This window comes from Tamandua tetradactyla, chromosome 5 (genome assembly GCF_023851605.1).
Source record: "Tamandua tetradactyla isolate mTamTet1 chromosome 5, mTamTet1.pri, whole genome shotgun sequence".
Taxonomy (NCBI): domain Eukaryota; kingdom Metazoa; phylum Chordata; class Mammalia; order Pilosa; family Myrmecophagidae; genus Tamandua; species Tamandua tetradactyla.
The window spans coordinates 101,271,680-101,296,523 of NC_135331.1; the positions used below are offsets into that span (position 1 = coordinate 101,271,680).

Here is a 24,844-nt window from a genome sequence, read left to right on the forward strand (position 1 = left end):
GAGAGCACTGAGCCAGGAGACCCAGCTTTACAGCAAGCAGCAAAGGGGTGGAATGTGCTATGCAGGGATTCTAGATAATGATGAGTGGAAATGGCTACAAAAAGTGAAAAACCAGAAGGTCCTTTGAGGAGTCCATCTTCTTGGACTCAGATGAGGGCTGCGTATGGACCAGGCATTCCAACTCATCTCCTCCTTGCAGTTGCCCAGGCAGAAGAGCAATCAAATGTCCATAAAGAAGATGGAACCTGTTTTACCCATGAATCCCTCCAACTGCATTCCTATGACTTATCACGAAAGACTAGCAACTCAACGCTCAGCAACTGGCTGGAAATGGGCCCTGACCAACCCCACCCTCCCACCCCCATTTCCCAAACAGCAAGCACACACCCAATGGTTAAGCACATGAGACTGGTTTATGATGTTCCTTGGGCAAAAGTCCTGTTTCCTGGCTCAAGCCAATCAAGATGCCACAGCAGCTGCCAAGGGCCCAACTGCCGAGTCCATCCCGAGCTCCCAGTACTGCTGCTGAGCAGGCTGAGGGCACTGGTGTTAGTCTCACTGCCTTAGTGCCATTCTACCCACAGTAAAGATGTGGGAGGAATGCTGGCCAGGTTCTCAGAAAACCTTGCTCTCAATGATACAGCAGCAAAGGCGTTCCTGAGTAGGAGACATTGTCCTTCAGCAGGGGTGATCCCACAGCCATGCGCACTTTGTTCCAGCGGGGGCCTTTTTTGTAGATGGGCTTGACGGAGCGGGGAGACCAGCGGGTCAGGTACCTGGGGAAGGAGGACAAGGAGGTAGCTATGAGACTATGCTGGAGCTGGGAGAGTGGAGCACAGCCTCCTCAGGCCAAAGGTGTGGTTGGCGAAGCAAACCCTTTTCACCAATTTCCTTACTTGAAGAGCAGGGGCTTTTCTTGGGAGTAACCATTAAGTGTGCTGTAAACAGCTGGCTAGGTCCTTGCTGCAATCAAGCACATGTGGCAGGGTCAGAGCCAGTGGGCAGTGCAGGGCCAGGGCCACTGGGCAGTCTGGGGCCATGCACTCTCTTGCTCTTTATGAGTTGTCAATGTTTATTTGTGTTTGCCAGGGAAAGAAGGTGGGAGGGAGAGGCTACTCAGAATGCAGATCATTCCTTTCTGGCCTCAGTCATGGGGAGAGGGGAGGCTGATGTAAGAGCCTCGAGGAACCCTTCCCTCTTCCCCACTTGGCTCACTCTGTCACCCCAGATTTTAGGGAGTTCATGGGGCAGCTGTCACCTGTGGAGGACCCCTGGCCCTCACCCAATCTGTGATGGGAAGCAAGGGATGAGGATTCATGGGTATAGATCTAGCTTAGGAGGATTCCTTTAAGTAGGAGGGGGGTGGGAAAAGATGGCTGCTGCCCATGGTCCTTTGGCCTCCTTTGCGGATGGCCAGGGCTGAGAGTTCCTGGAAAATTGGTTCATTCCGACTGGGACTGGGGTTTACTCTGTTCAGAATGAAACCTGGATGCTGTCCACAGAGGTCCATCCTTCATTCTGAAAGCTCAGCCATGACAAGGGCCAGCAATCCTCCCCTGCCTCCATTCTAGGTTGGGAGCTCAACTCAACCACCTCTAGAGACGCTCAAATGAGAGGATTTTTAATTAAAAAAATAGTAATAACCTTGGATGAAAGTTTTTAGATTAAAAAAGTAAAAAATGATTTTTAATTTATACATTTCAAGTGAGTTCCCCTGGACCTCCATCTTCTGTCCCTCAGTTCTGTACAGAGGGAAAAGCTCTGAGAGGTACAGGAGGTACTAGCCTGCACTCCAGTTGTGAGCGGGGCAGGAGGGGAGAAGTCTGTGGACCAGCTGGTCCCAGGGACTACTTTATCTTTTTATAGTTGATGGTGCTGGGACGGTGAGAAGGTAAAGGTAAAGGAAGGGGAATGCCTAGCATCCTTTGCTCGCATCTCCCAGTCTCCAGAGGGGATGGGTAAAGAGATGGAATATAGAAATAGGAACCCCAAAAGCAGTGCTGAATGGGATTCAAGGACTCCAGCAGGTCCCCTGGCTGACCAGGTGCTGCCCCAAAGCTGTTCTTTTTAATTCTTTGGGAGACGCTGGGTTCCAGCTACCTCCAGGCCTGATACCTGTGTCACATGGAACAGCCAGCTAACAGAGGGTGGGCTGGGTGGCCTCCAATCAGCTCTCTGGCAACACCCCAGCTCTAAGCTAAAAACCAAGACTTACTCCTACATGAACCCCTGCCTACCTCTCCTGAAGGGGGCGGAGGGGGGTGGTGTGCGACAGGAGAACAAAGCATGGTCCCCTGGGCTGAGATGAGCCTGGGTCAATGCATGTCAGCTCAAGAACCTCTGGATGGAATCACAAAGACCTTTGCAAAAGAATCAATTTCCCTCATAGCTAGGACTCCCTCCTTCTCCCCTAGGTATCCTTTTGCAACCCAAGAGCCTCCACATGTTATCACTCCTGTGTCACGTTAAAGGACATCAGATGTATGGAAGGGAGCCTGGTCCTGCTTCAAAGACTTGAGGGCAGGATTATGTCCTCAGACCCACTGCTGTCTCTTAAAAAACCCAAGGGGGTGGGCTCAACCCCCAAATCCCCAAATGGTCCACAGCATATCTAAAAGAGACAGGAAGAGGTTAACATGCCCTGCTCTCCCAGGGCTGCTGGCAGATGGCCCCGCTAGCAATGTGGGAAGTGCAGGTGGACTGGGCACAGGGCCAGGGTGCTGGTAAGGCACTGGTGAAGACCCAGCGTGGGCCTAGTCTCCAGGGATAGGAAGGCAAGGTATCAGGAAGTAACCCTGTATTCTTGCATCCTGTATCCCAAGCCTAGCAATCTGTAGCTGATAGCCGCCTGGCCTCTTAGCCCTCCATGTCTAGGTTCTACTGGGGTTCTGCCTACAGGCCTGTTGGGAGTGGGGTGGGTGGGTGTAGCATATCTTGTTTAGCTTCAACTGTCACAGGTCCCCTACAGAGGGGAGTTCCAGCCTCCTCATTCCAGTCTGGGAACTACAAGTGGTAAGTAAACTGGCTGAAGAAGAAAGGGACCATTAGTAGGAGAGAACAAAAAGAAACCCCCAAATCTGGATTTATCGTCAACAAGTGGGTATTAGAGATCTAGGAGGATGTGAGTGTGGTGTTGTCAGGGATGGGGAGAAAAAAGAACTCACAATAGGATGACTGCTTGCATGTCAGACAGGAATCTGCACCTAGAGGCCACTATGCTTAGGCTAGAGGGCAGACTAATTGGTTCCTGGGTCTGCAGGCCTCTTCCTCTATACAACTCAGGAGCTCCCAGGCCACCACATGCAGCTGTGTAGGCTATTAACTGCACAACTTGCAAAGCTGTATACACTGGCCCTACCCCAGAGAGCCCTCCCATTTCTAAGGCCTCTTTTTGCCCTTTAATAACCCCAGTGGTAGAGAGAGCTGGGACAGTGAACGTTTATAGAAGTGCTCTGAAATCCCCATAGCAACACAGTGTGATGTCATAAACAGGGGATTAGCACTTTCTAATGCCCAATCAGGACAGCAGGCCTTCTTACCCACCTAGTCCCTGTGCTAAGTGACCTACTATGGAGGGAAGAGGAGGGAGGCTGAGGTGAGAAGGGGAGGATGACAGAAGTGTACACAGCATAAACTGCAGCCACTGTGGGACTGGTGACAGTGGGGTGCCTACACTGGAGGGAATGGAATGGACAGCTAAGGAGCACTCCAGCTTTCTTGAGCTGTGGGATGAACTCCAGCAAATGGCTTCCTTGGTAGAAAACAGTGAGAGTCAAGGGTCTGCAGAGAACTCAGGTTTCTGACATCCAGCTTTGCTTACCGGTTGAGTTGGGGTTTCCTCTTGGGAACAAATCCTTCTGGAAGCTGAGGCCTGTGATTTGGGAATAAACCTGAGTGGGAGAAAGAACATATAAGGGGATGACCTATACAGCCCCCTGAGGGGACAGAGGGAAAGCCAGGGTGGGGTTGGGGTGAGGGGGTTAGCACTGGACTCTGAAGAAGGGTGGGACATGAGGCAGGTGGATGGGGACAGGTGGCTGCTACAGTGCTCTGCCCCTCTTAGCCCCACAGGGGCTTCTACCTGCTCGGTGGGCCATCTTCACACACTCCTCTATCTTGCGATGCTCTTCCCAGCACAAGCCTGTGATTTTTCGGGGCAGCATGCCTCCGTGAGGCCGGATAAACTGCCTCAGCAGCAGCACATCCTATTGGAAACCGTAAACAAGTAGGGGATAGGAGAGGTGAGGGTCAGCTGGGCTTGCTTGTGATGCTGGGGAGCCAAAGAAGCATGGTCTATGGAGGGTGGGTGTGAGTGTGGGCCAGATACCAAGAGATCGGTATCTCTCTTGAGCACCTACTGAGACCACTCCCTCCACACAGAGCTTTTGCACACTGGTCTGCTACCTTTGCCCTAACGATCTTACTGCAGTAGGATTTTCTGTCCCCATTACTAACCACAGAAACTCCCAGGTCCTCCATGGATCATCTTCTGCTAGTTTAGGCTAGAGAACAGAAATACTTAAAGAAGTGTGAACATCCAACCAAAATCATTCCAGCCAATCCTGAAGAACACCTAGGGCATTTTATAAGATTCTACAAAGATTCCATGTACTAAGGTAACTTTCCAGAAACCTATAACCTCCAGATGGGTCCCTGGACTAGATAAGTCCTGAAACCTAGAGAGCCCAGTCTCTCTAGAACATCACCTAGTTCCATCTCCCTACCCACATCGACAGTCCCTTCCAACATGAAAAACTCAGAATGGACATAGCCCAAATACCCCCAAAGAATGGGAGAGAGATTAAAGGTGATAGTGGAGTTACACAGAGAAGGTAGGGTTTAACAAATGAGTATATTCCTGAATCATTATATTAATATTTTAGTCTCCAGTATCTTAGAGCAACTAGAAGTAAAAACCTAAAATTGTGGAACTGTAACCCATCCCAAACTCTGAAATCTGTACTGCAACTAATTGCTGCAATGTGCTTTGAAATTCATTGCTTTTCTGTATATACATTATTTTTCACAAAAAAGGGAAAAAAAGAAGTTGACTATGATGACAGAAAAATATTTATTCCTTCTAGCCTCCAATGTTCTGGAGCAGCTAAAAGGAAAAATCTGAGATGATGGTATGGTAGCCCATGACAAACTCTGGGATCTGTCCTGTAACTATCTGTTGAAGAGTGCTTTGAAAACTATGGCTTTTTTCTTTCTCTGCTTTGTATATATGTTATATTATATAATAAAAAAAGTTAAACAATAACAACAACAACAAAAGAAGTGTGAACAATCTTTCATGCACCTGCAGTACAGTATCTTTCCTGGTGAGGAAAGGTCTGCTGGGTTATTCTTCATGGGTGGGTTAGGGTATATGCCATGTATTTCCCCCAAAGCAGGAAAATCTGTGCCATTTCAGCCCCAAAGCTTGCATGCCACAGTCCAGGGTGTATGCAGACAGTCTCTCTACCTTCTACCATTCCCTCTGAAGTGCCAGATGGGTGTAGAAGTTGAGAGGAAGGGACCAGAGTTGTGAAGAAAGACCATACGTTTAATCCCACATCTTCTAAGCTCCCTTTTGCCACATGTGTATGGATTCTTGGGGGTCCTGTGGATTATCACATTCCTACCAGGCTGCTTTGGGTGGGTCAAGGAAACAAAGATAAACAGAGCCAGACTCCAGATAAGACACTACCTTCCCCCAATTCTCACAGGATGGCTAGGGAATGCCTTTAAAATGCTGAGGGGGTTAAATAAAACACTTCCCTCTACCCTATCCACCCTTTGAGGATCTGGCATGCCAATCCTAGAAGTCATGTTCTGTGAAATTGCCCTGGCAGGCAACTAGCTGTATAACCACAGATTTTTTTAAATCACTGGACAGCTTCTAAGGAACTCAGACCCTCAACCTCTTTCCCAGTAATCTTCGGAATCTGATGAAAGAAACTTTGGTTGGATTAATCCAATACCAATAAACTAGGTGCATGTCCCCAGTCCACTACTGTGGGCTGCTAAGCAAGGTGACAGCTTTATGCAACTCAGGCTAACAGTGTTCTGAGTGGAAAGCGGTAAAAGGAAAAAAAAAAAACTTTGGCTTTTACCTCAAAAGGGATTAGATTAGATTTCTTCTGCTGGATAAACAAAGCCCAGTATGTTTCCTGGAGACAGCCAGTAGGAAGAGTGCTCCACTGTGGTCGGGCAGGTGGGGATGTAATGGAGGCTCATCCCCACCAGCAGCTGGCATTCCCAGTGTGCCCACAATCCCACTAACTTCCATGTCACTAGAAGAACATGAATGCTTTATTTTTAACCTATCTATTACTCCATACAGCAAGAAGCAGAAAGGCTCTGGGGTAGGGGGGATGAGTCTCCCTCCCCAGGTGGCCTGAAGCTAAGGCTCCTCCACAGGAAATTAATTGGGTCACTTTGTCCAGATCCCATGGGTCTGTGGCCTTTCCTGCTCTTACCCACTGACTAGGATATCTGGACTTTAGTCATCCCATTCCAGAGGAGAGTAGGGACAATTTGCTGGTCAAATTGGTTGAAGGTCTGAATCACCTAATAACCCAAAATAGGGAGCTAATGTCAGTAAGGAGAACTTGGAAGAACAAGAACAGATTTTCTGCAGGGCCGTGTTCTTCTCCCAGGCTCTCCCCATTTCTAGACGATGTACAGAGTAGCAGTTAGGAATATGGAGGATGGCTTTGTATCCTATCTCTGATACTTAAAACAGCTGGGTGAGCTGAGGCAATTCTCCAGGCCTCAAATTTCCTCATTTGTAAAATGAGGCTGAAAAAAGCATTTACTTCACAGGGTTATTGTGAGAACTAAGTGAATTAAGACAGGTTAGCACTAACAAGTTGTATGTACTTAATACATGTCACCTACTCTTTTCCCCCTGGAAACAATGGCTCTAGAAGAGCTAGAGGAATTAGGCTTTTCTAGGTATAATATGGAAAGAGAAATAATGTGTTCCCAGATCACAGTGAGGACCAAGAGCTTCTTCAAATACATCCTCATAATACAAGGGGAAAAAGCCAAACCCAGATCATGATTCCAGTCCCTCAAGAACACAATCCCTGAAAGGACGGGCTACATAGGGCCATCCTTGGTGGTCTAACTCACAAGCAAACCATGAGCTAAATGTGGTGACTTTCAACCCTGGCTGTACATCAGAATCACCTGGTGAGCTTTCAAAAATAATGATATTCAAGCTCCATCCCAGACCAACTGAATCAATCTCTCAGGGTGGGGTCTGAGCCTGTTTTAGAAGCTCCCCGGTGATTATTAATGTTTAGCAAGGGTTGAGAACCACTGGACAAAATGCTTCTGTCCTTGATGGCTCCATGAGACGTAGCAGGGGCTAAAGAAGGCAGATGCATTTTAAATGAACCAGGGAACATAACCCCCATGACAGCAGTGCTGAGAGTCCCTCTGTGCAGACTTACCTCATAGTTATACTTATGCTTCAGGTTCCAACGACAGATGGGGCACTGGCCAGAAGGGTTAGGGGGATTTGGACTCTCCTTGGGAGTCCCTGTGACATGGCCTTCGATCTAGGAGGTAGAAAAAATAAGCCAGTGAGTGAGATGGTTAAGTGTGGAGCCACTTATCCTTGAACAAATCCCCACATGGAGGAGGGAGAGGTTATCTCTGGTGGTCTTGTAGGAGTGGCTAAAAGGTCTCTCCAACTTGAACCATGCCATTTGTTCTGCAGCTGCTGAATACTGGACCCTGAGGCGCTCATAAGGATGTGATCGTTGGCCTATAGGAGTAGTGGAAACTCTGAACTTAACTGGTGGCAAGAGGGAGGTAGGGGTTTGAAGTATTAGCTTAATGTTACGTTTTCATTCCCCAAAACAAAACACCTGAACATGCTGCCCCCCACCACCTTTGGGAAAAAATAATACATGCACAGGGTATAGAGTTTCAAACTGCAAAGGGACATAGAGTCCAAAAAAATCTCTCTTCTATCCCATACGTCCTCTTCAGAAGAAATTCTTTTTCCATTTTAGGTATCTTGCATAGATAAGTCTATGCCAGTGGTGTTCTCAACTGGGGGTGATTCTACCCCTAAGGGGTCATTTGACAATGTCTAGAGACACTGACTTGTTATGATGGGGGGTGGGGGTGGTGCTACTGGCAACTAATAGGTAGAGGCCAGGGATGTTGCTTAACATTTCACAATGCACACAGAACAGCCCCCACAACAAAGAATTATCTGGCCCCAAATGCCAATAATGTTGAGGCTAAGAAACTGGTCTATACCTATTCAAGCAGTTACCTATATGTACTCCTGCTTTTTTTTCTTTTAAAAAAAAAGCACACACACAAAAAGGGGAATACATTCTTCTGTTCTGCTCTGCTTTTATCATTTTGGCTGTTACATTCAAAACCCTGATGAAGCCACATGTGAAAAGCCATTCCCCATCGCTGCTTGACTGGTAGTCTCTGTATCCTATGACACAGCCTTGGAATTGCTAAATTCAATAATCCATTGATCTGCAGTCAGTTCCATCTGCAAGAGTTTATTTTAGAAAGCCCTGCTGATAAGGCCATGGATTATGAGTGAGGCTGGGACAGGTCTGGGAGGTTTTGGGAAAGAAGTGACAGTGTCCTGGGAGAGAACTAGGAAAAGGAGACTGAAAGCAAACTCTTGGCTGTGCAGAGCACTGCTACCTATCTTTCTGCCAAGGACCATAACTATGCCAGAAATGGAGAGGTTGTGGGTTAGGGAAAATGTGCAGCTGCAAGATAGAGCTTGTGAGCGGAGTGGATTAGGTGGGCATGGAAGAGATATTAACATTTATTGACTCTCCATTATATGCCTGGTTCTGTGCCAGCTATGGTTCACATGTCATTTCATTGAATCCCCATCTCACTTAATCACATCTCATTCAATCCCCACAACCTACTGAGGTAGGTGTCATGATCTTATTTTATAGATGAAGAAAGCAAGACCCCAGAGTGATACCTGAGGTTTCCTGCAGCAGCACCTCTCCAGACATAGATGGGCTCTTTCCTCCCCTAAGAGCTTTCAAAGTGCTGCAGTGTCTCCACCTCCATTCAAAAAATAGCAGAAAAACACTATACTCAAAAGTCAATTGTGTTTCTCTCCTTCATCATGAAAGTTGTGAGACGAATGCTTATATTAAAGGAACCAAAACAGGTGTCTTAAGGGGATGGGGTGGGGGGGGGAAGCCTTAGAAAGAGAGAACTAATGTGAGCCTAAACAGTGAAAACGCTGAGGGAGTATTCTTGGGAAGACCCAAAGAATGAGTCTGATTCTTCTTAACCTAGGGGTAAGACTGCCTTGGGGAGGCCCAAACTGTTAAATCTCTGCCCAAAACGGTTAAATCTCTGGTTGAGATAGAAGTTACAGAGGCTTCTGAGAGCTTTGTGGAATGGCTGAGTATTTCTTGAAGGCATGGAAGGCCATGTGAAAATGACACGGCCTGTTAGGGATTATAGCATAATCTAAACCCCATGACTCTCTGAAGAAGGAAGATCAGATGAGCCCAATGAGGGAAAAGGGGGATGGGGTAGAAGAAGACTCATTTCAGCATCCTTACAGACAGACAAGCTTGGGTGCTGCAAGCCCAGAGAATTTCTCACCTTTTAACAGCCTCACAAAAGGCTGTACAGCCTAGTTATTCCAGGCGGAAGGGAAAGAAACTGAGGCCTAGGCTCCTGGCCCTGGGTCAACATACTCTGGCTCTCTAGACCTGCCATTACGTCACTGGAAAATTGGGTTATCACCCTCCAAAGAACTCATCAGCAAAGACCTCCGAGACCTTGTCATACAAAAAAAGCCACTTTAATAAAATGAGATACCTTAGTCCAGGCACAGTGAACGTTCCTAATTAACTGCACTAAAACACACAGCTCAAAAAAGTGTAGATGGTGGGATTTACAGTCACAGAGGGAGCTGATCCTGGAGCCAAGAGTCCAGCTGGGGTTCGTGCTCTCCTTCAGAGGAGCAGCCAAGCATTAGAGAGATTATAATGGCCAACTCAATGATACTTACTATAGTTGTCTTCCCTTCTTGGATCTCCACCACTGCAGAGATAAAGAGGAAAAACTAGGTCAGCTATTTGGTAAGGAACATGTTTCAAATAATGTAGCTCAGATTTGACAAATGCAGAAAAACAGCTATCCCACAGTTCCCACCTAGAATGGAAAGCAGGAACAGTTTACCTCCAAGGCCAAGGTCTTATGTCCTTGAGGCTGGTGTGGGTATGCCCAGGATGCCAGGGTAGTACCATCTTGTTTGGATTAAGGACCTGAAAGCTGTTTTTGCCTTTCAAAGTCGAGATTCATTTTGGTTCTAGCCAAGATCATGCCCTACTGTGGCTAGCAATAACAACTTAAGTTTTGGTAGGGCAGCGGTATCTAAAAGGTCCTCAAAAGTACCTTTCACACTTAATCCTGCAAAGGATAGGCTAAGTCTACTTAAAATTAGGCCTAAGAGTCACCTCCAAAAGAACCTCTTTTGTTGCTCAGATGTGGCCTCTCTCGCAGCCATCAGGACAAGCAAACTCACTGCCCTCCCCCTCTCTACGTGGGATGTGACTCCTAGGGGTGTGGCTCTTCCTGGCAACGTGGGTCAGAAATCCTAGAATGAGCTGGGACTCAACATCAAGGGATTGAGAAAACCTTCTCAATCGAAAGGGTGAAGAGAGAAATGAGACAAAATAAAGTGTCAATGGCTGAGTTGAGTGGTTATCCTGGAGGTTAGAATATCATTAGATATCAACTTTTTAGTTAAGATGTAATGGAGAAGTTGGAGGGAACTGCCTGAAAATGTAGAGCTGTGTTACAGTAGCTATGTTTCTTGAAGATGATTATATAATGATATAGCTTTCACAATATGACTGTGTGATTGTGAAAATTTTGTGTCTGATGCTTCCTTTATCTACCTTATGGACAGATGAGTAAAACATATGGATTAAAAATAAATAATAGGGGGAACAAATGTTAAAATAAATTTAGTAGCTTGAAATGCTAGTGATCAATGAAAAGGAGGGGTAAGGGATATGGTATAATTTTTCTCTGTTTTCTTTTTATTTCTTTTTCTGAATTAACGTAAATGTTCTAAGAAATGATCACGCTGATGAATATACAACTATGTGATGATATTGTAAATTAGTGATTATATATGTAGAATGGAATGATCATATGGTAAGAATGTTTGTGTTTGTATGTCGGTATATTTAATAAATAAAATAAATTAAAAAAAAAAAGCTTAGCCTAGGGTGGTGCAATGTGGCTCAGTGGCAGAATTCTTGCCTGCCATGTCAGAGACCTGGGTTCAATTCCAGGAGCCTGTCCATGAAAAAAAAAAAGCTTGGCCTATCTTCCCCTAAGTGTATTTACCCAATTCATTAAAATCTCCCTATATGGAAGTGCAAGGGTAGTTCAGTGGTAGAATTCTCACCTATCATGTCAGAGACCCAGGTTCGATGTACCAATCCCCTCCAAAAAAAAAAAAAAGTACCTTTCACAAAGAGAATCAGACAAAAATAGTTTCTGACCATAAGTTTACAATCTAAGATACAGCATTGAACTAACACTGCTCCCGCTGCCCCACAGTGGATAAGCAATGAGTCAAGTTCACTCCTAAAACTTGTCCTGAGAGACTCGTGTCAAAATCTGTATAAGCACAGCTGTGTGAGTTAAATTTCATTGGACCATCCCCTCTGACTGTAGGGCCACATTTTGTTATCTGCATTGGAGAGGGGTGATGGAAGAGGTGGGAATGAGGGGCCTGCAGATACTGAGTCTAGGCAGATATTCAAGAGTCCTGCCATTTCAAACTGAGAGGGGACTCCCTCAGCTCTTTGCCTATTTAGGTCTGAGACAAGTCAGAAGAAAACCCTAGGTGAAACAATCAGCTGCTGGCCATTCGTCAGGCTACAAATATATCCACTCTTACTTAACCAGGACACTAAATGACAACCTCAACAATAACCAAAGGCAGAATGGAGCTAACACTCACCTTTCAGCAAGTACAATCTAATAGATCTTGGAGATACCCCACTGTTCTCCCAATTTCTTTAGAAAGAAACAGCTGTTCACCCAGGAACTGGCACTTAGCAAATGCTAAAAAATCCTAGTTATTATTTTTAGGAAGCAAAGTACTTGTCATGATCCTTTTCTAACTGCTAATCACTGTGATTAACAAAGACTTGGGTCCACATAGCTAGGCTGTAAACTTTCTTTCCAAATATGAAAACTGTATTTTAACAGCAGCTTGGCTACAACAATTTAGTTTTACTCAACTCTGGCCAAGGCAAGAAGTAGTTCAGATTAGAAAGAACCTAAAATTCTTAACATTGAGAATCCAGTGAAAAGTTATGAACTTCTTCCTTGAGAAATGTCCATAAGTAGGCATCGGAAGACTAAATGCATCACAGGTATTTTACCCCAAACAAACCAAAGAGGACTGCCTAACTTTGATGAGACTATCACACCTTCTGAGCCTTTGGTACTAAATGACGTCAAATACCTGAATTATCACTTCTTTAAATAAAACCTGACTCTGTGGCATATTTATTAATTAAATTAAGTATCCATTCCATGATCAAACATATTCTGATTTTGCCATAATCAGCATCCCTGGACATTGATCAAGAAGATACGGAGTAAGCAGAATGATATAATTAAGATACCTGAACAAACAAACAGCCCTGAGAAGAGCATTTTTTGGGTGGGCATCTTTCCGCACAACCACTAGAAATAAAGCTGCTCCTGCCTTCACAAGTTAGGACTGGTTGCCCTGAATAAATTGCAAAGATTGTTCAACTACCCATTGTTGAATGTGAGGGTATGTATATGTGAACGTTAAGAATATTTTTATGTTTAATATTTAATATAAAAAATGTCCATAAGCATATATTCAATTATGCTGGGATTTCAGGCCCTAGTGCCATTCACCACAATGTTAATACTGGTTATTTCTCAGTGGTGACAGTAGATGATTTTAGTTTTTGTTTTTGGCCTATCTGCAGTTTCTAAGATTCTAAAATAAACATGTACTGTTTTTGCAATAAAAAGAAAACAATAAAAAGAGAAAGAGAATGTCTAAGGAAAAAAGCACAGCAATTCTTACCCAACCGGAGGCCCATGGCAGCATCTGTAATCACTGAGCTCTGTGACCGACACCTAATTGGACCCAGCCTGCCTGGAATCGTTCCCCATTTGTTTTCTGGGCAAGGCCATTCATAAAGACACATTAGTCCAAACCAACCAACCTGAGAGCCCCTCAATGTCCAAGTCCTGACACACAAAGGAATAAGAAAGCCCTGAGGCTTTCTCCAGAGAACATTGTAATCACCAATCAATTCAAAGGCAAACTAGGTTTCTCCATGTAAAAGAAAATGCGTCACCCACACTCAGATCTCCTTGTACAGAACAGAGACCAACCCAAGAACGGGATGTGGGTGGGACCCAACCTGGACCTCAGTTTGGAAGCCAACACAGCTGCAGAGGGAAGGTCAATGCAATGTGTGAATCTGCAGATACAACCTACAAAAGCAGGACAGCAGAAGGAGGCCACATCCACAGCCCAGCAAGGGTTCAGGGCTCCCTTGAAACTGCCAATTTGCAAAAAATTTGGGACAGGGACTGAGGGCAACAGAACCTGAGCAACAACAGGTGGGGGTAAAGAGTGGGGATAAAGTTTTTGAGAATAACAATGGAAACAAAAGGAAAGACACATTCTGATGTCACTCCAATCAGCACAAGAACAGTGCTCTAAAACAAAAAAGTGCATAAACAAGTGGCTCCCTTCTTGGTGGAGGCACTTGGGTCCTAAACATGAGGTAAACAAGTTTAACAAAACACACATCACTCCCGGCAAAGAACCAAACCCTGAAGTCATTCCACTGGCCCCTGGAAAAGAGATCAAAGCCCATGGCAAGCTCCACTATTCGCAAGCTCCCCAAACAGCAACTCTGAGCCAGTGAATCATCTTACTATAAGCCAGTGGGTAAAACAATAGGCAGATGCTTATCTAATAGAGACAATTTGTCAAACCAGAAAGAAAGACCCAGAGAACTCACACAAGATTGAGATTGATCACGGCAGTGTCTCAGTGCAGAGCGAGAAGGCTGGGCTGGAGCCTGAGCGGCCCTAGTAGATTTTAAACCTCTGAAAACAAGATAGGAATCAAAATAGTATTGATTTTCAGTGTGCCTATAAAAACATTTCAAGACCAAACAAAACCTGAGATCCATTTTGTCCCTGGATTTATTTCATATTCAAGAGAAGTGGGGATGGCTAAGAAAAGCTGGACTAGGAGATTTAGGTACAAATAGAAAATTTGTCCAGAAAAAGATGAAATCATCTCTGCATTCTGAGATATTCTATCAAGTAAACTAAGGAAAGATGTGAGTTTTCTAAAGTAGAATTAAAAGCCAAGTCTTTTTTTAATCTTTTTTTTTCGTACAGCATAAAGGTAAATTTATTTTACTTTTATATATAAACAAAGAACCACTAGTATAATTTTTCATTTATATTTTTTTCATCCACACATCCATGTAAATTTTAATATAATCTAATTCAATATTTCAAAATATTTAGGGGTGAATAATGCACACAATGATCTAAAAACTGTGTACATGAATCCTGAACAAATTAAAAGCCAAATCTTTTAAATAGGCACTTCCCATATTTATTAAATAATCTGTCCCAAATGATGCCACATATTTGTTGAGCACCCTTTGAGTGTACAGCCTTGCTCAATCTAATGGGAAGAGCTGTAACAGAACTGGAAGATGCAGCCTGTGCCCTCAAGAGGAAAGGAAGCTAAAATGAGTATGGGAACTTTACTATAATAAAGTCTATGTCTCATAAAGAAGTCCTCAGAGTACTTCAGTAAATACTCACCTAGGATGGAGTCCAATATAACTGAATTATAAAACTCTGGAGCAAACAGCATTGTGGTAAGATTGCAGTGAACGCAAAAGACCTTGATGGCCATATAAACAGACATAGTGAACTGCAAATTTGCTTTTGAAAATAAAAATAAAATAACCTGCTTTCACAATAAAAAATAAATAATGAAGGAGACTAGTCAGAAACTAGAATACAGGTCACCAGGAGCTGGCATGGGGGCAGGGCTTGGGGAATTAATGCTTAATTGGTGCAGTGTTTCCGTTTGGGACAATGGAAAAGTTTCGGAAATGGATGGTGGTCATGGTAGCACAATATTATGAAAGCAATTAACAGTACTGAATTATATATTTGAAAGTAGCTAAAAGGAGAAATTTTAGGTTGTGTATATATTATTAGAATAAATAGTAAGAGAGAAAGTCTAAAAATATAAAGACCTAACTGCTTAGTAATGGAGGAAGTGAGGAAAGCGAGCGATGAGGATTGGGAGGTGCTGCTGCTGAAGTGCCCAAAGAACAAGATCCTTCTGGAAAGAATCCATGGAAACTAGGTCCCAAACAGGATATGAAGGTATGGTGTAACTGACCAGCAAGACGGACGGAAAGCAACACCTGTACTGAACCAGGGGATGGAGTGCTTGTTTAGGATATGTGCTTACACTCCTGATCACTGATCACTTTTCTCAAACTCCTCCTGACCTCAACCACAGCTCCTTTTAAGCCAACTTTAATTCTAACCCTCAAGTTTACCCCTACCCTCATACCCCCAAAGTTTGGGCCTCAGAGGGAATATCCCTTTGACACTGAACTTCAAACTAGAACTTTTATTACTGCACAGAAATCTCTGCTATCAAGTTACTCTGGACTAAGTCTCAAATTCTTTAAGTCTCCAACTTGTTCAGTCCTTTCTCAAAGCTAAATGCTATACACTGACCACCCTGCCAGCCTTGTCTGAAATTATAGGTCCTCTAGAAAGCCTCCCTTGGCTACCTGGAAGAGATGAAGTAAACTCCTTTTGGTCTTTACTCATTTTAACACACTCTGCTATAAGTGTCTCAGGCCATTCTATTAATTCAGATAATCATATACGTGTTTATTATTCTTTTTTCAAGTATATGTCTACGAGGGCTCTAAGGCAAGGGCTATGACTAATACAATCTTTGCTAAACCTGGTAGTATCCACCAGAGAGGTACTTAAGTGGTCTTCAGTAAGGTAACTGATAAGAGCTTTCAGGGAAAGAAGGCTATTTCAATAAAGAGGATGGCCTGCTATGAGAGAGGTCTCATCCAATCAGCTGAAGGCCTCAAAGGAAGAAATGATGATTTTAGCAGGGGAGGTCCTCCCAGGGAGTACCAAGGTGATGAGAAGAGTGCTGCCTCTACTTCCAACTCCACTACTTACGAGGGGTGTGATATCAGGCAAGCTACTGAACCCCTCTGGGCCTGATTTTCTTATTTGTAAAAATAAAGACAACGGTAACTACTTTTAAAGATTTCTGAGAAAACTGAAAGAATGCATGTGGAAAACCTGGCACAATGCTTGTACGGGCACTTAGTTAACAATAATGTGCCGGTTTCAAACTGTTGTGTACCCCAGAAAAGCCATGTTCTTTAATCCTCATTCAATATTGCTGGGTGGGATCTTTTTTATTATTTCCTTGGAGATGTGGCCCACTCAGTCGTGGGTAGTACCTTTTGATTAGGTGGTTTCCACAGAGATGCGTTTCCACCCATTCAAGGTGGGGTTGCTTACTAGAGCCCTTTAAGAGGGTACTATTTCGGAAAAAGCTCAGAGCCAAAAGAGCCCACACAGCCAGAGATCTTTAGAGGTGCAGAAGGAAAACATCCCTGGGGAGTCATTACGAAATGAGAAAGCCAGCAGATGTCACCATGTACCTTCCCAGGTAACAGGTGCTCCAGACAGCATCAATCTTTTTTGAGTGAAGGTAACCTCTTGCTGGTGCCTTAATTTGGACATTTTTATGGCCTTAGAACTGTAAACTTGCAAAATTTCCTTTTAAAAGCCTTCCATTTCTGGTATATTGCATTTGGGCAGCTTTAGCAAACTAAAACACATTGTTTCCATTTTTACCCCCCTTCCCTCTTGCTTCTTCTATAATAATCTTTGTTGGCTTTGTGTGTTCATCCTGTCAAACTTTAGACCAGGTTTTCTCAACAGTAACCCAACTGATATTTAAGCTAGACAGTTGTTCATTGTGGGGTCTGTCCTATGCACTATAGGATGTTTAGCAGCATTCTTGGCCTCTACCCACCAAATGCTAGTAGTATCAGTTGTGACAAACAAAAATGTCTACGAGCATTGCCAAATGTGCCCTGGGGGGGCAAAACTGCCCCCAGTTGAGAATCACTGCTTTAGACTGAAAGTTTTTACAGACAGGGACATTGATGCTCAGTCCTCAAGAACTCTGTAGTACTTAAAACTAAGTAGCACTCTAGTTAGTACTATTCTTTGAAAAGTAGGAATATTTTTGGGATATGTTTACCAAGAGCTTCCTTTACCCAGCTTCCTTCCCACAACAGAAATTCTATGAGTACAGGATTATTTGGGTGTCAGCTTTACCAGCTGGGATTGTAAAAAATGAGCTATATGTGTAATACTTTGTTTTAAGAATAGGTAGAAAGCAAACTCACCATCCTCCCCCTGTCCACGTGGGACATGACTCCCAGGGGTGTGGACCTTCCTGGCAACGTGGAACAGAAATCCTAGAATGAGCTGAGACTCAGCATCAAGGGATTGAGAAAAACTCTAGAATGAGCTGAGACCCAGCATCAAGGGATTACATTACATTACATTACACTCCATTACATCTTGGATAACAAGGAGATATCTACTTAATGCGTAAGAATAACCTCCAGGAAAACCTCTCAACTCTGTTTGGAATCTCTCAGCCATTGACACTTTGTCTCATTTCACTCTTCCCCCTTTTGGTCCAGAAGGTTTTCTGCATCTACGGCTGACTATAGATAGCTACAATCCACAAAGGAGATAGCCTTCAGCAATGAGAGAAATCTCATCGAATCAGGTGAAGGCCCGAAAGGGAGAAATGATGACTTTAGCGGTTAAAAGAAGAATTTCTATGTATTTCAGCCAGCCAGCTTCTCTTGGGGACTTCATCAAAACCTTCATTAGAGTTCCCAACTTGTGGCCTGCCCTACAAAATTCAGATATGCTAGTCCTCATGGCTGCATAAGTCAATTCCTATAATACGTCTCTTGATAGTTACATATGCATCCTGTTAGTTTCTCTCTCTAGAAAACCCTAATACAAACACCAACCCAAGTTTTTATGGAGAGTAGGACTTCAGAGACCCACCTAATTATATATCCCGTTTCACAAACCCTTCTACTAACAAGATGTCTAACCTCAAATATTTCTATTTTTTTTAATCCATTCTTATTGTCCAACCTCAAAGAACATAGCAAATAACTCAAATTGTAGCTACTAGTGTTTGACACTTAGCGGACACCATAAAAAATGTTATGGGGGTAATGCAATGGTGGCTCAGTGGCAGAATTCTTGCCTGCCATGCCAGAGACCTGGGTTCGATTCCTGGTGCCTGCTCATGTTAAAAAAAAAAAAATTATGGGTATATGTCTATTTTGCTGTGTGGGAACATATGAAAACCCTTATCCAAGTTCTTTCTTTTCTGCATGATTTCTTTGGTGTCTTCATCAACAGATCAGCTTACCTAACGTTAACAGGCAGTATCAGTACTTCATTGTTCTTTCTAGCCAATATTCCATCCCTCCTTCAGAGCTAAATTATTCAAACAAACCTGCCACTTCAGTTTCTTCACCACTATTTCCTTGATTTCCCAAACTGGTTTCCTTCTCTTTCACTCTACTGAAATAGCTGTTTTAAAGCTAAAAAGAGAGACCTCTTGTGACAAAAATTCAATGGTCCCTTCCTTTAGGCTCATTCTGGATTTTTCTGCTACCTTTGACAAGAGTGATCACCCCTTTCTGCATGCTTCTCAGCTGCAATTAAAAGCTATGCTGGCCAATACCACGCCAGAACCTTGAAAAAACTCACGTCTCTTGTATATCATTCAACATCTCCTTCCAGCAGTACACAAAGGGAGGCTATGTCTTGAAAGCTCTTTTCACTCTCAGATTCCATCCGTTTATAAGTCTGTTAAGATACATCCCTCTATAATACCTTCTAATTGGGTTTGCTGTTTCCCTACCCAAATTTCTCTATGACTGATCATATAAACACTTAACATTTATTGGAGCGCATACATATCGTCTCTTTAGAACCTAAGCTTCTCTGGAAAAGCGCTGTATTTACTCCGACTCTAGAATCCCTTCACACCTTGAAATAAAACACTCGGTCTTCAGTAAACTCTCACTTCATGCTGGAATCAAGTGGACTCCCTTTCCAGACTTAAGAGTATTGAAAGCAGCATCACCTTTCAGCATTTGCCTCTGTCTCAGCAGAAAGGTCTTTCTACCTTGGTCTTCACCTCTCAGAAAAAGCCGCAGTCACGGGTATTTTCAGATGAGAAACTGGGAAGGAATGACCTGGGATGGTATCCAGAAGTCAATCTCTCATGGCCCAGGGATTCGTTAATGAAAGAGGCGGCGATTTGGGGAATACAGAAGGGAAAATTAAGCTGCAGATCCTTACCGAAAACTTTTCCAAACTCGGGAAGAGGTGTCTCTTTAGCACCTGCTGGCTAAATAGGCCTTTGCCTCCGGTCCTCCCTTTCCCGCGAGGACACTCAGAGGGAGCGGGAGGTCAAGATAACAGCATCAGGACGTGAAGTGAGCTTTAAAGCAGCCCCAGGGCGCCAGCCTCTCCGACATTTCAGAATCGTGCCTAGGAGAGCGGCAGCTGAGCGCACTGGGGCTGACTGAGAACAAGAACTCACCTTCTCGCAACCCGCGAGCTGGAGGCCGAACCCAGCTAGTCACAGCCGGACTCACTAGTAACTGCCGGAGCAGCCGCCCACAACCCGACACCAGCGTATTTAGGGACGCCATCTTGAAAGCCAATGCTGACCTTTTGTCACGTCTACTTCCGCTTCCGGAGTGGCGCGCGCACAGACCCGGTGGTAGTGTGAGAATCGTGTGGCTTGTGGGCTTCTTCTTCCGCCGCACCTATGAGTTAGTATTTCTTCGTTTCAGTTCCCCGGCCTTGGGCACTGGGGAGAAGCTTCGGAGTCAAGCTCGCGTTTTTTCCCCTTGGGTCTAGGAAAGGTCGTCTAGCTTCTACTTATTCCTCAGATCTCAGCTCAAACTTCACAGTGAAGTTTTCTTTAATATTGTTACTAGTTCTCAGCACCAGATGCAGAGCTCTCCACCTTAGTGCTTGGCACGATGCAATTTTATATTTATATATGGTGCTTCTACCCTACCAGATTGTGAGCTTCATGACAGCAGGGACTTTGTGTGTGTGTGTGTGTGTGTGTGTAATATACAAAGCAAAGAAAGAAAAAAGCAATAATTTTCAAAGCACTCAACAAGTAGTTACAGGACAGATCCCAGAGTTTGTCATGGGCTACCGTACCGTCCTCTCAGATTTTTCCTTCTAGCTGCTCCAGGACACTGGAGGCTGAAAGAAATAAATATTTTTTTTATCATCACAATCGACTGGGACATTGTTTTTTTTTTTTGTTTTTTTTTTTTATGGCTGTTGTATAGTCAACACTTAGCACAGAGCCTGGGAACATAAAGTGCCATATATAGTCGTTGAATGAATGATGACCTATTTTGTAGGGTTGTGAGGATTAGCTCAGAACTATGTAAGTGTTCAATAAATATAAGCTAATTAATGGGGCAATTTGAGATAGACTTGGTGCTAAGTACTTGCCTCTGAAGGTAGCATATGATACCAAAAGGAAACCAACAAAACTACCCAGTTTTCCCTCTTGGATGTGCAGGCCATATAGATGTCCACCTGGAGCTACTTAAGGAAAAGCACTTGCTGCTCAATTATTCCATTCGGTGGTTAGAATATTCTTTACCACCCTGAGGGGGTACTTTCTAGTTGCCCTCCTCTGATTCATAGATGGGGAAATAAGTCAGGCCTACTAAATGAACAGTATGTTCCCTGATGAAGGGGAGGGAAGAAAGCCCATCTTCAGCTGGGATAGGAATCCTGGTAGGCTAGCCACCAGGAATCGAGGATGCAGAGCAGCTGCTGCATGGGCTGCTCAAGAGGCATTATAGAGCAGGAGAAATACCTCAGTGAGGTTCCTTAGAACACTACTTTCAGCAAAGGCAGATCTTGTCAAGGAGAAACTTAAGACAGGCCAATCTAGGTGGGTGAGACTGATGCATGGATTGGGAGTGGAGCAGAGGGTGTTGGTGGTATGTGGGTCCTTGCCAGGGTCAGGAAAGACTTGCCTCTGACTTTAGCTTCACTTTCTCTCTGTAAAGATGACCTTGAGTCCTTCCTGCTCATACCACATTCCCTGTTTCTCTGCCCTTTCCCAGCTTCTGGGGATCAGGTGGAGATCACAGCAGAAAACAGAGACTCGACCAGGGTTTGTTTTGGACATAGTGAACTAAAATATTTGGGTGCCAAGCTTCTCCTCATTATCTTATCCTAACTTATCATAATCAAATTTTATTTAAAAAAACAACTTGAATTTTCTACAATGACAAGTAACGTGATCATTGTAGAAAAATAAAACAGTAGATAAAATAAAAAGAAAATAAATATCATCCATAATCCAAAGATAACTGTTATTTACATTTAGCAAAATGAAATAAACTGTGCATATCTTTGTTTTATAAAGTCTCATTTTCTGAATCCATTTATTATTAGTCCCTACATTAAAAAGCAATTACTTGAGACCAGATTTAGCTCAGAATGATTAGCCTTTTTTCCTTTAAAAAAACAACTTTTTATTAAACTGTAATCTATATAGGACGAGTGCATACATCAACAGTGTACAACTTGAGGAATTTTCACAAAGGGAAGACACCCATGAAACTACTACTCACATTACTAGCACTTGTGCCCCCCCGCCCCCCATCAGTCACAGCTCCCTAAAGGCAGTCATCTTGACTTTTGGCACCATGAGCTACTTTTGCCTGTGTTTGAACTTAATATAAATAGAATCTTATAGTATGTACTACTCTTTTGTGTCTTGCTTTGTCTACTCAACATTGTGTTGATGAGTGAGCTTCCTCCATGTTATTATATATGGCTGTAGTTCATTCATTCTCAATGCTATAAAATATTCCATTGTGAATATATCACGATTTACTTATCCCTTCTTCTGTTGATAGGATTTGGATACTTTCCAGGTGGGACTAATTCAAAAGCTGCTGTTGTGAACATTCCTCTGCATAACTTTGGATGAACTTGAGAGCAAACTTCCTTTGAGTGGATATCTAGAAATGGAACTGTTGGCCTGTAGGGTATTCATATGCTCAACTTTAGTAAATACTGCTAAACAGTTTTCCAAAGTGTTTTTACCAGTTTACTCTCATACCAGCTGTGTGTGAGAGTTCCAGTTGCTCCATATCCTTATTAATATTTGATATTTTTGTACATTTCATCTTGGCCATTCTAGTGGGTATGTAATAGGACTTCACTACATTTTTAACTTGCATGTCTCTGATCTCTCATAAAGATGAGTAACTTTTCATATGTTTAGATCTCTTCCTCTGTAAAACATCTAAGTCTTTGACCCATTTTTAAATTGGATTGCCTGTAAATTTTTTTTATTGATTTGTAGAAGTTCTTTATGTAGTCTAAATAGTTGTCCTTTGTCAGATATATGTACTGCAAATGTCGTCTCCCTCTCTGTGAGTTGCCTTTCCATTCATTCTATAGTATGTGATGGTTTGAAGCTGTTATGGCTTCATGGATGAATATGGAAAAGCCTTGTTCTTCTAATCCAGTCTTGTGAGGGCAGACCTATCGTTGGGTGGGACCTTTTGATTAGATTGTTTCCATGGAGATGTGACTCCACCTATTCAAGGTAGGTTTCTTTCCTGGAGCCCTTTATGAATGAGAACTCAGAGCTGATACAAAGAACAGAAAGATGAAACCAGGACACACGCTTAGAGATGCTGAGAGAGCCATTTGAAACCAGAAGCTGGGAGAAACGGACAGCAGGCATTGCCATATGTCTTCCCATGTGGCAAAGAAACCCTGGACGTAATGGCCTTTCTTGAGTGAAGGTATACTCTTTTTGTTGACTTACTTTGTAAATTTTCACAGTCTTAGAATTGTGACTTGTAATTTAATAAATACCTTTTAGAAATGCCAATCAATTTCTGGTATATTTCATTCTGGCAGCTTTAGCAAACCAAAACGTGTGTTTTTGTTTTGTTTTGTTCCCCCCCACCATATATAAAAACTCTGGTGAAATATGACATTCCATTAAAAAAATTTAATGTAAACGAAGCTTCCTGTGGATTAGTCACACTATATAGACTTCATTGTAGTGTTTAAAGATCCCTAGATATCCCATGGTATATTTTCACATGTTATCAATTAGGTACTGTTCTAGTTTGCTAGCTGCTGGAATGCAATATACCAGAAATGGACAGCTTTTAAAAGGGGAATTTAATGAGTTGCTAGTTTACAGTTCTAAGGCCAAGAAAATGCCCCAATTAAAACAAATCTATAGAAATGTCCAATCAAAAGCATCCAGGGAAAGATACCTTGGTTCAAGAAGGCCGATGAAGTTCCGGGTTTCTCTCTCAAGTGAGGAGGCACATGGCGAACACAGTCAGGGCTTCTCTCTCGGCTGGAAGGGCACATGGCGAATATGGCATCATCTGCTAGTGTCTTCTCCTGACTTCCTGTTTCATGAAGCTCCCTGGGAGGCGTTTTCCTTCTTCATCTCCAAAGGTACTGGCTGGTGGACTCTCTGGTGGTGCTGCAGCATTCTCTGCTCTCTCTGAATCTCTCATTCTCCAAAATGTTTCCTCTTTTATAGGACTCCAGTAAACCAATCAAGACCCATCCATATGGGTGGAGATATGTCATCCCTTAATTCAGTTTAACAACCACTCTTGACTAAATTACATCATCCAGGGAGATGATCCAATCACAGTTTCAGATATACAGTATTGAATAGAGATTATTCTACCTTTACGAAATGGGATTTATATTAAAACATGGCTTTTCTTAGGGGGCATACTTCCTTTCAAACCAGCACAGGTAGTAGAGTTCTGTTGGGATTTTTCCAGCACATATTAAGGGGTATATATTATATAAAAATTCTGAACAAATGGAGAAAGGCAATTTTCCTGAAAGATTTGTTTTTGAAATATTTTTCTTTAACAACTGGAAATAGAGAAGTGCATGTGGTTGTAACAGAAGCATAAGAATGTCTAAGGTAACATTTTTCTTTTAAATAATATAAGTACCATTAAGTTAAAATGTACTTTTAATGTCTTATGCAAATGTCTTATGCAAATGATTTAACACTGATTGCTGCAATGCAAATTGCACTTTTAAAAGAAACTGTACACGTGGAAGAAAAATATCTTGTTTGCTACCATATTTATGAATTCTGACTGACTTCAGATCAGCCATACAATAAGAACTTTAAGAAACTTCCATCACGGTGTTCAAGTTACATCGCAGTCTCGCAAACTGAGTAGTAGTTTTTTTTTTTTTTTATTGAAGGCGGGAACACTCACACCAAGCTCTGAAATCAGCCTCCAATGAGTAGTAGATTTTAACAAGTGACCTCATAAGCCAACTCAGCCTCCAGAGGTGTGTACCAAATGGCCTCAGATGATCTGCTCCATGAACCCATGTGAAATCTGGATGTGGAAAAGGTATGAAGAAACTACCCAAAATCGACCAGAAGAAGCACATGATTTGGGACAATATACATGCAACTTGGAAAAAAAAATATATATATATACATTTTATAAAATATAGAAGATATATATATATATATATATGCCTCAGTAGGAGAGGGGTCGGTCCTGTCCAGGTCTGGAAGTGTACA

The 24,844-nt window shown here is 43.1% G+C and overlaps 1 protein-coding gene and 1 long non-coding RNA gene across 2 annotated transcripts; one reads left to right on the forward strand and one right to left on the reverse strand.

Moving 5' to 3' along the window:
• Window positions 1-394: 394 nt before the first annotated feature.
• On the reverse strand, window positions 395-19,932 carry MRPS18A (mitochondrial ribosomal protein S18A). Its single transcript, XM_077161908.1, has 6 exons — window positions 19,787-19,932; window positions 10,025-10,056; window positions 7,446-7,553; window positions 4,082-4,205; window positions 3,821-3,890; window positions 395-776 (listed from the first exon to the last, which is right to left on the reverse strand). The coding sequence occupies exons 1-6, from the start codon at window positions 19,896-19,898 to the stop codon at window positions 632-634; spliced, it is 591 nt and encodes a 196-aa protein (XP_077018023.1). The 5' UTR covers window positions 19,899-19,932; the 3' UTR covers window positions 395-631.
• Window positions 2,920-9,091, forward strand: LOC143684702 (uncharacterized). The gene is made up of 3 exons (XR_013176131.1): window positions 2,920-3,595; window positions 7,715-7,809; window positions 8,943-9,091. It is a non-coding gene; the product is annotated as an uncharacterized LOC143684702 (long non-coding RNA).
• Window positions 19,933-24,844: the final 4,912 nt, after the last annotated feature.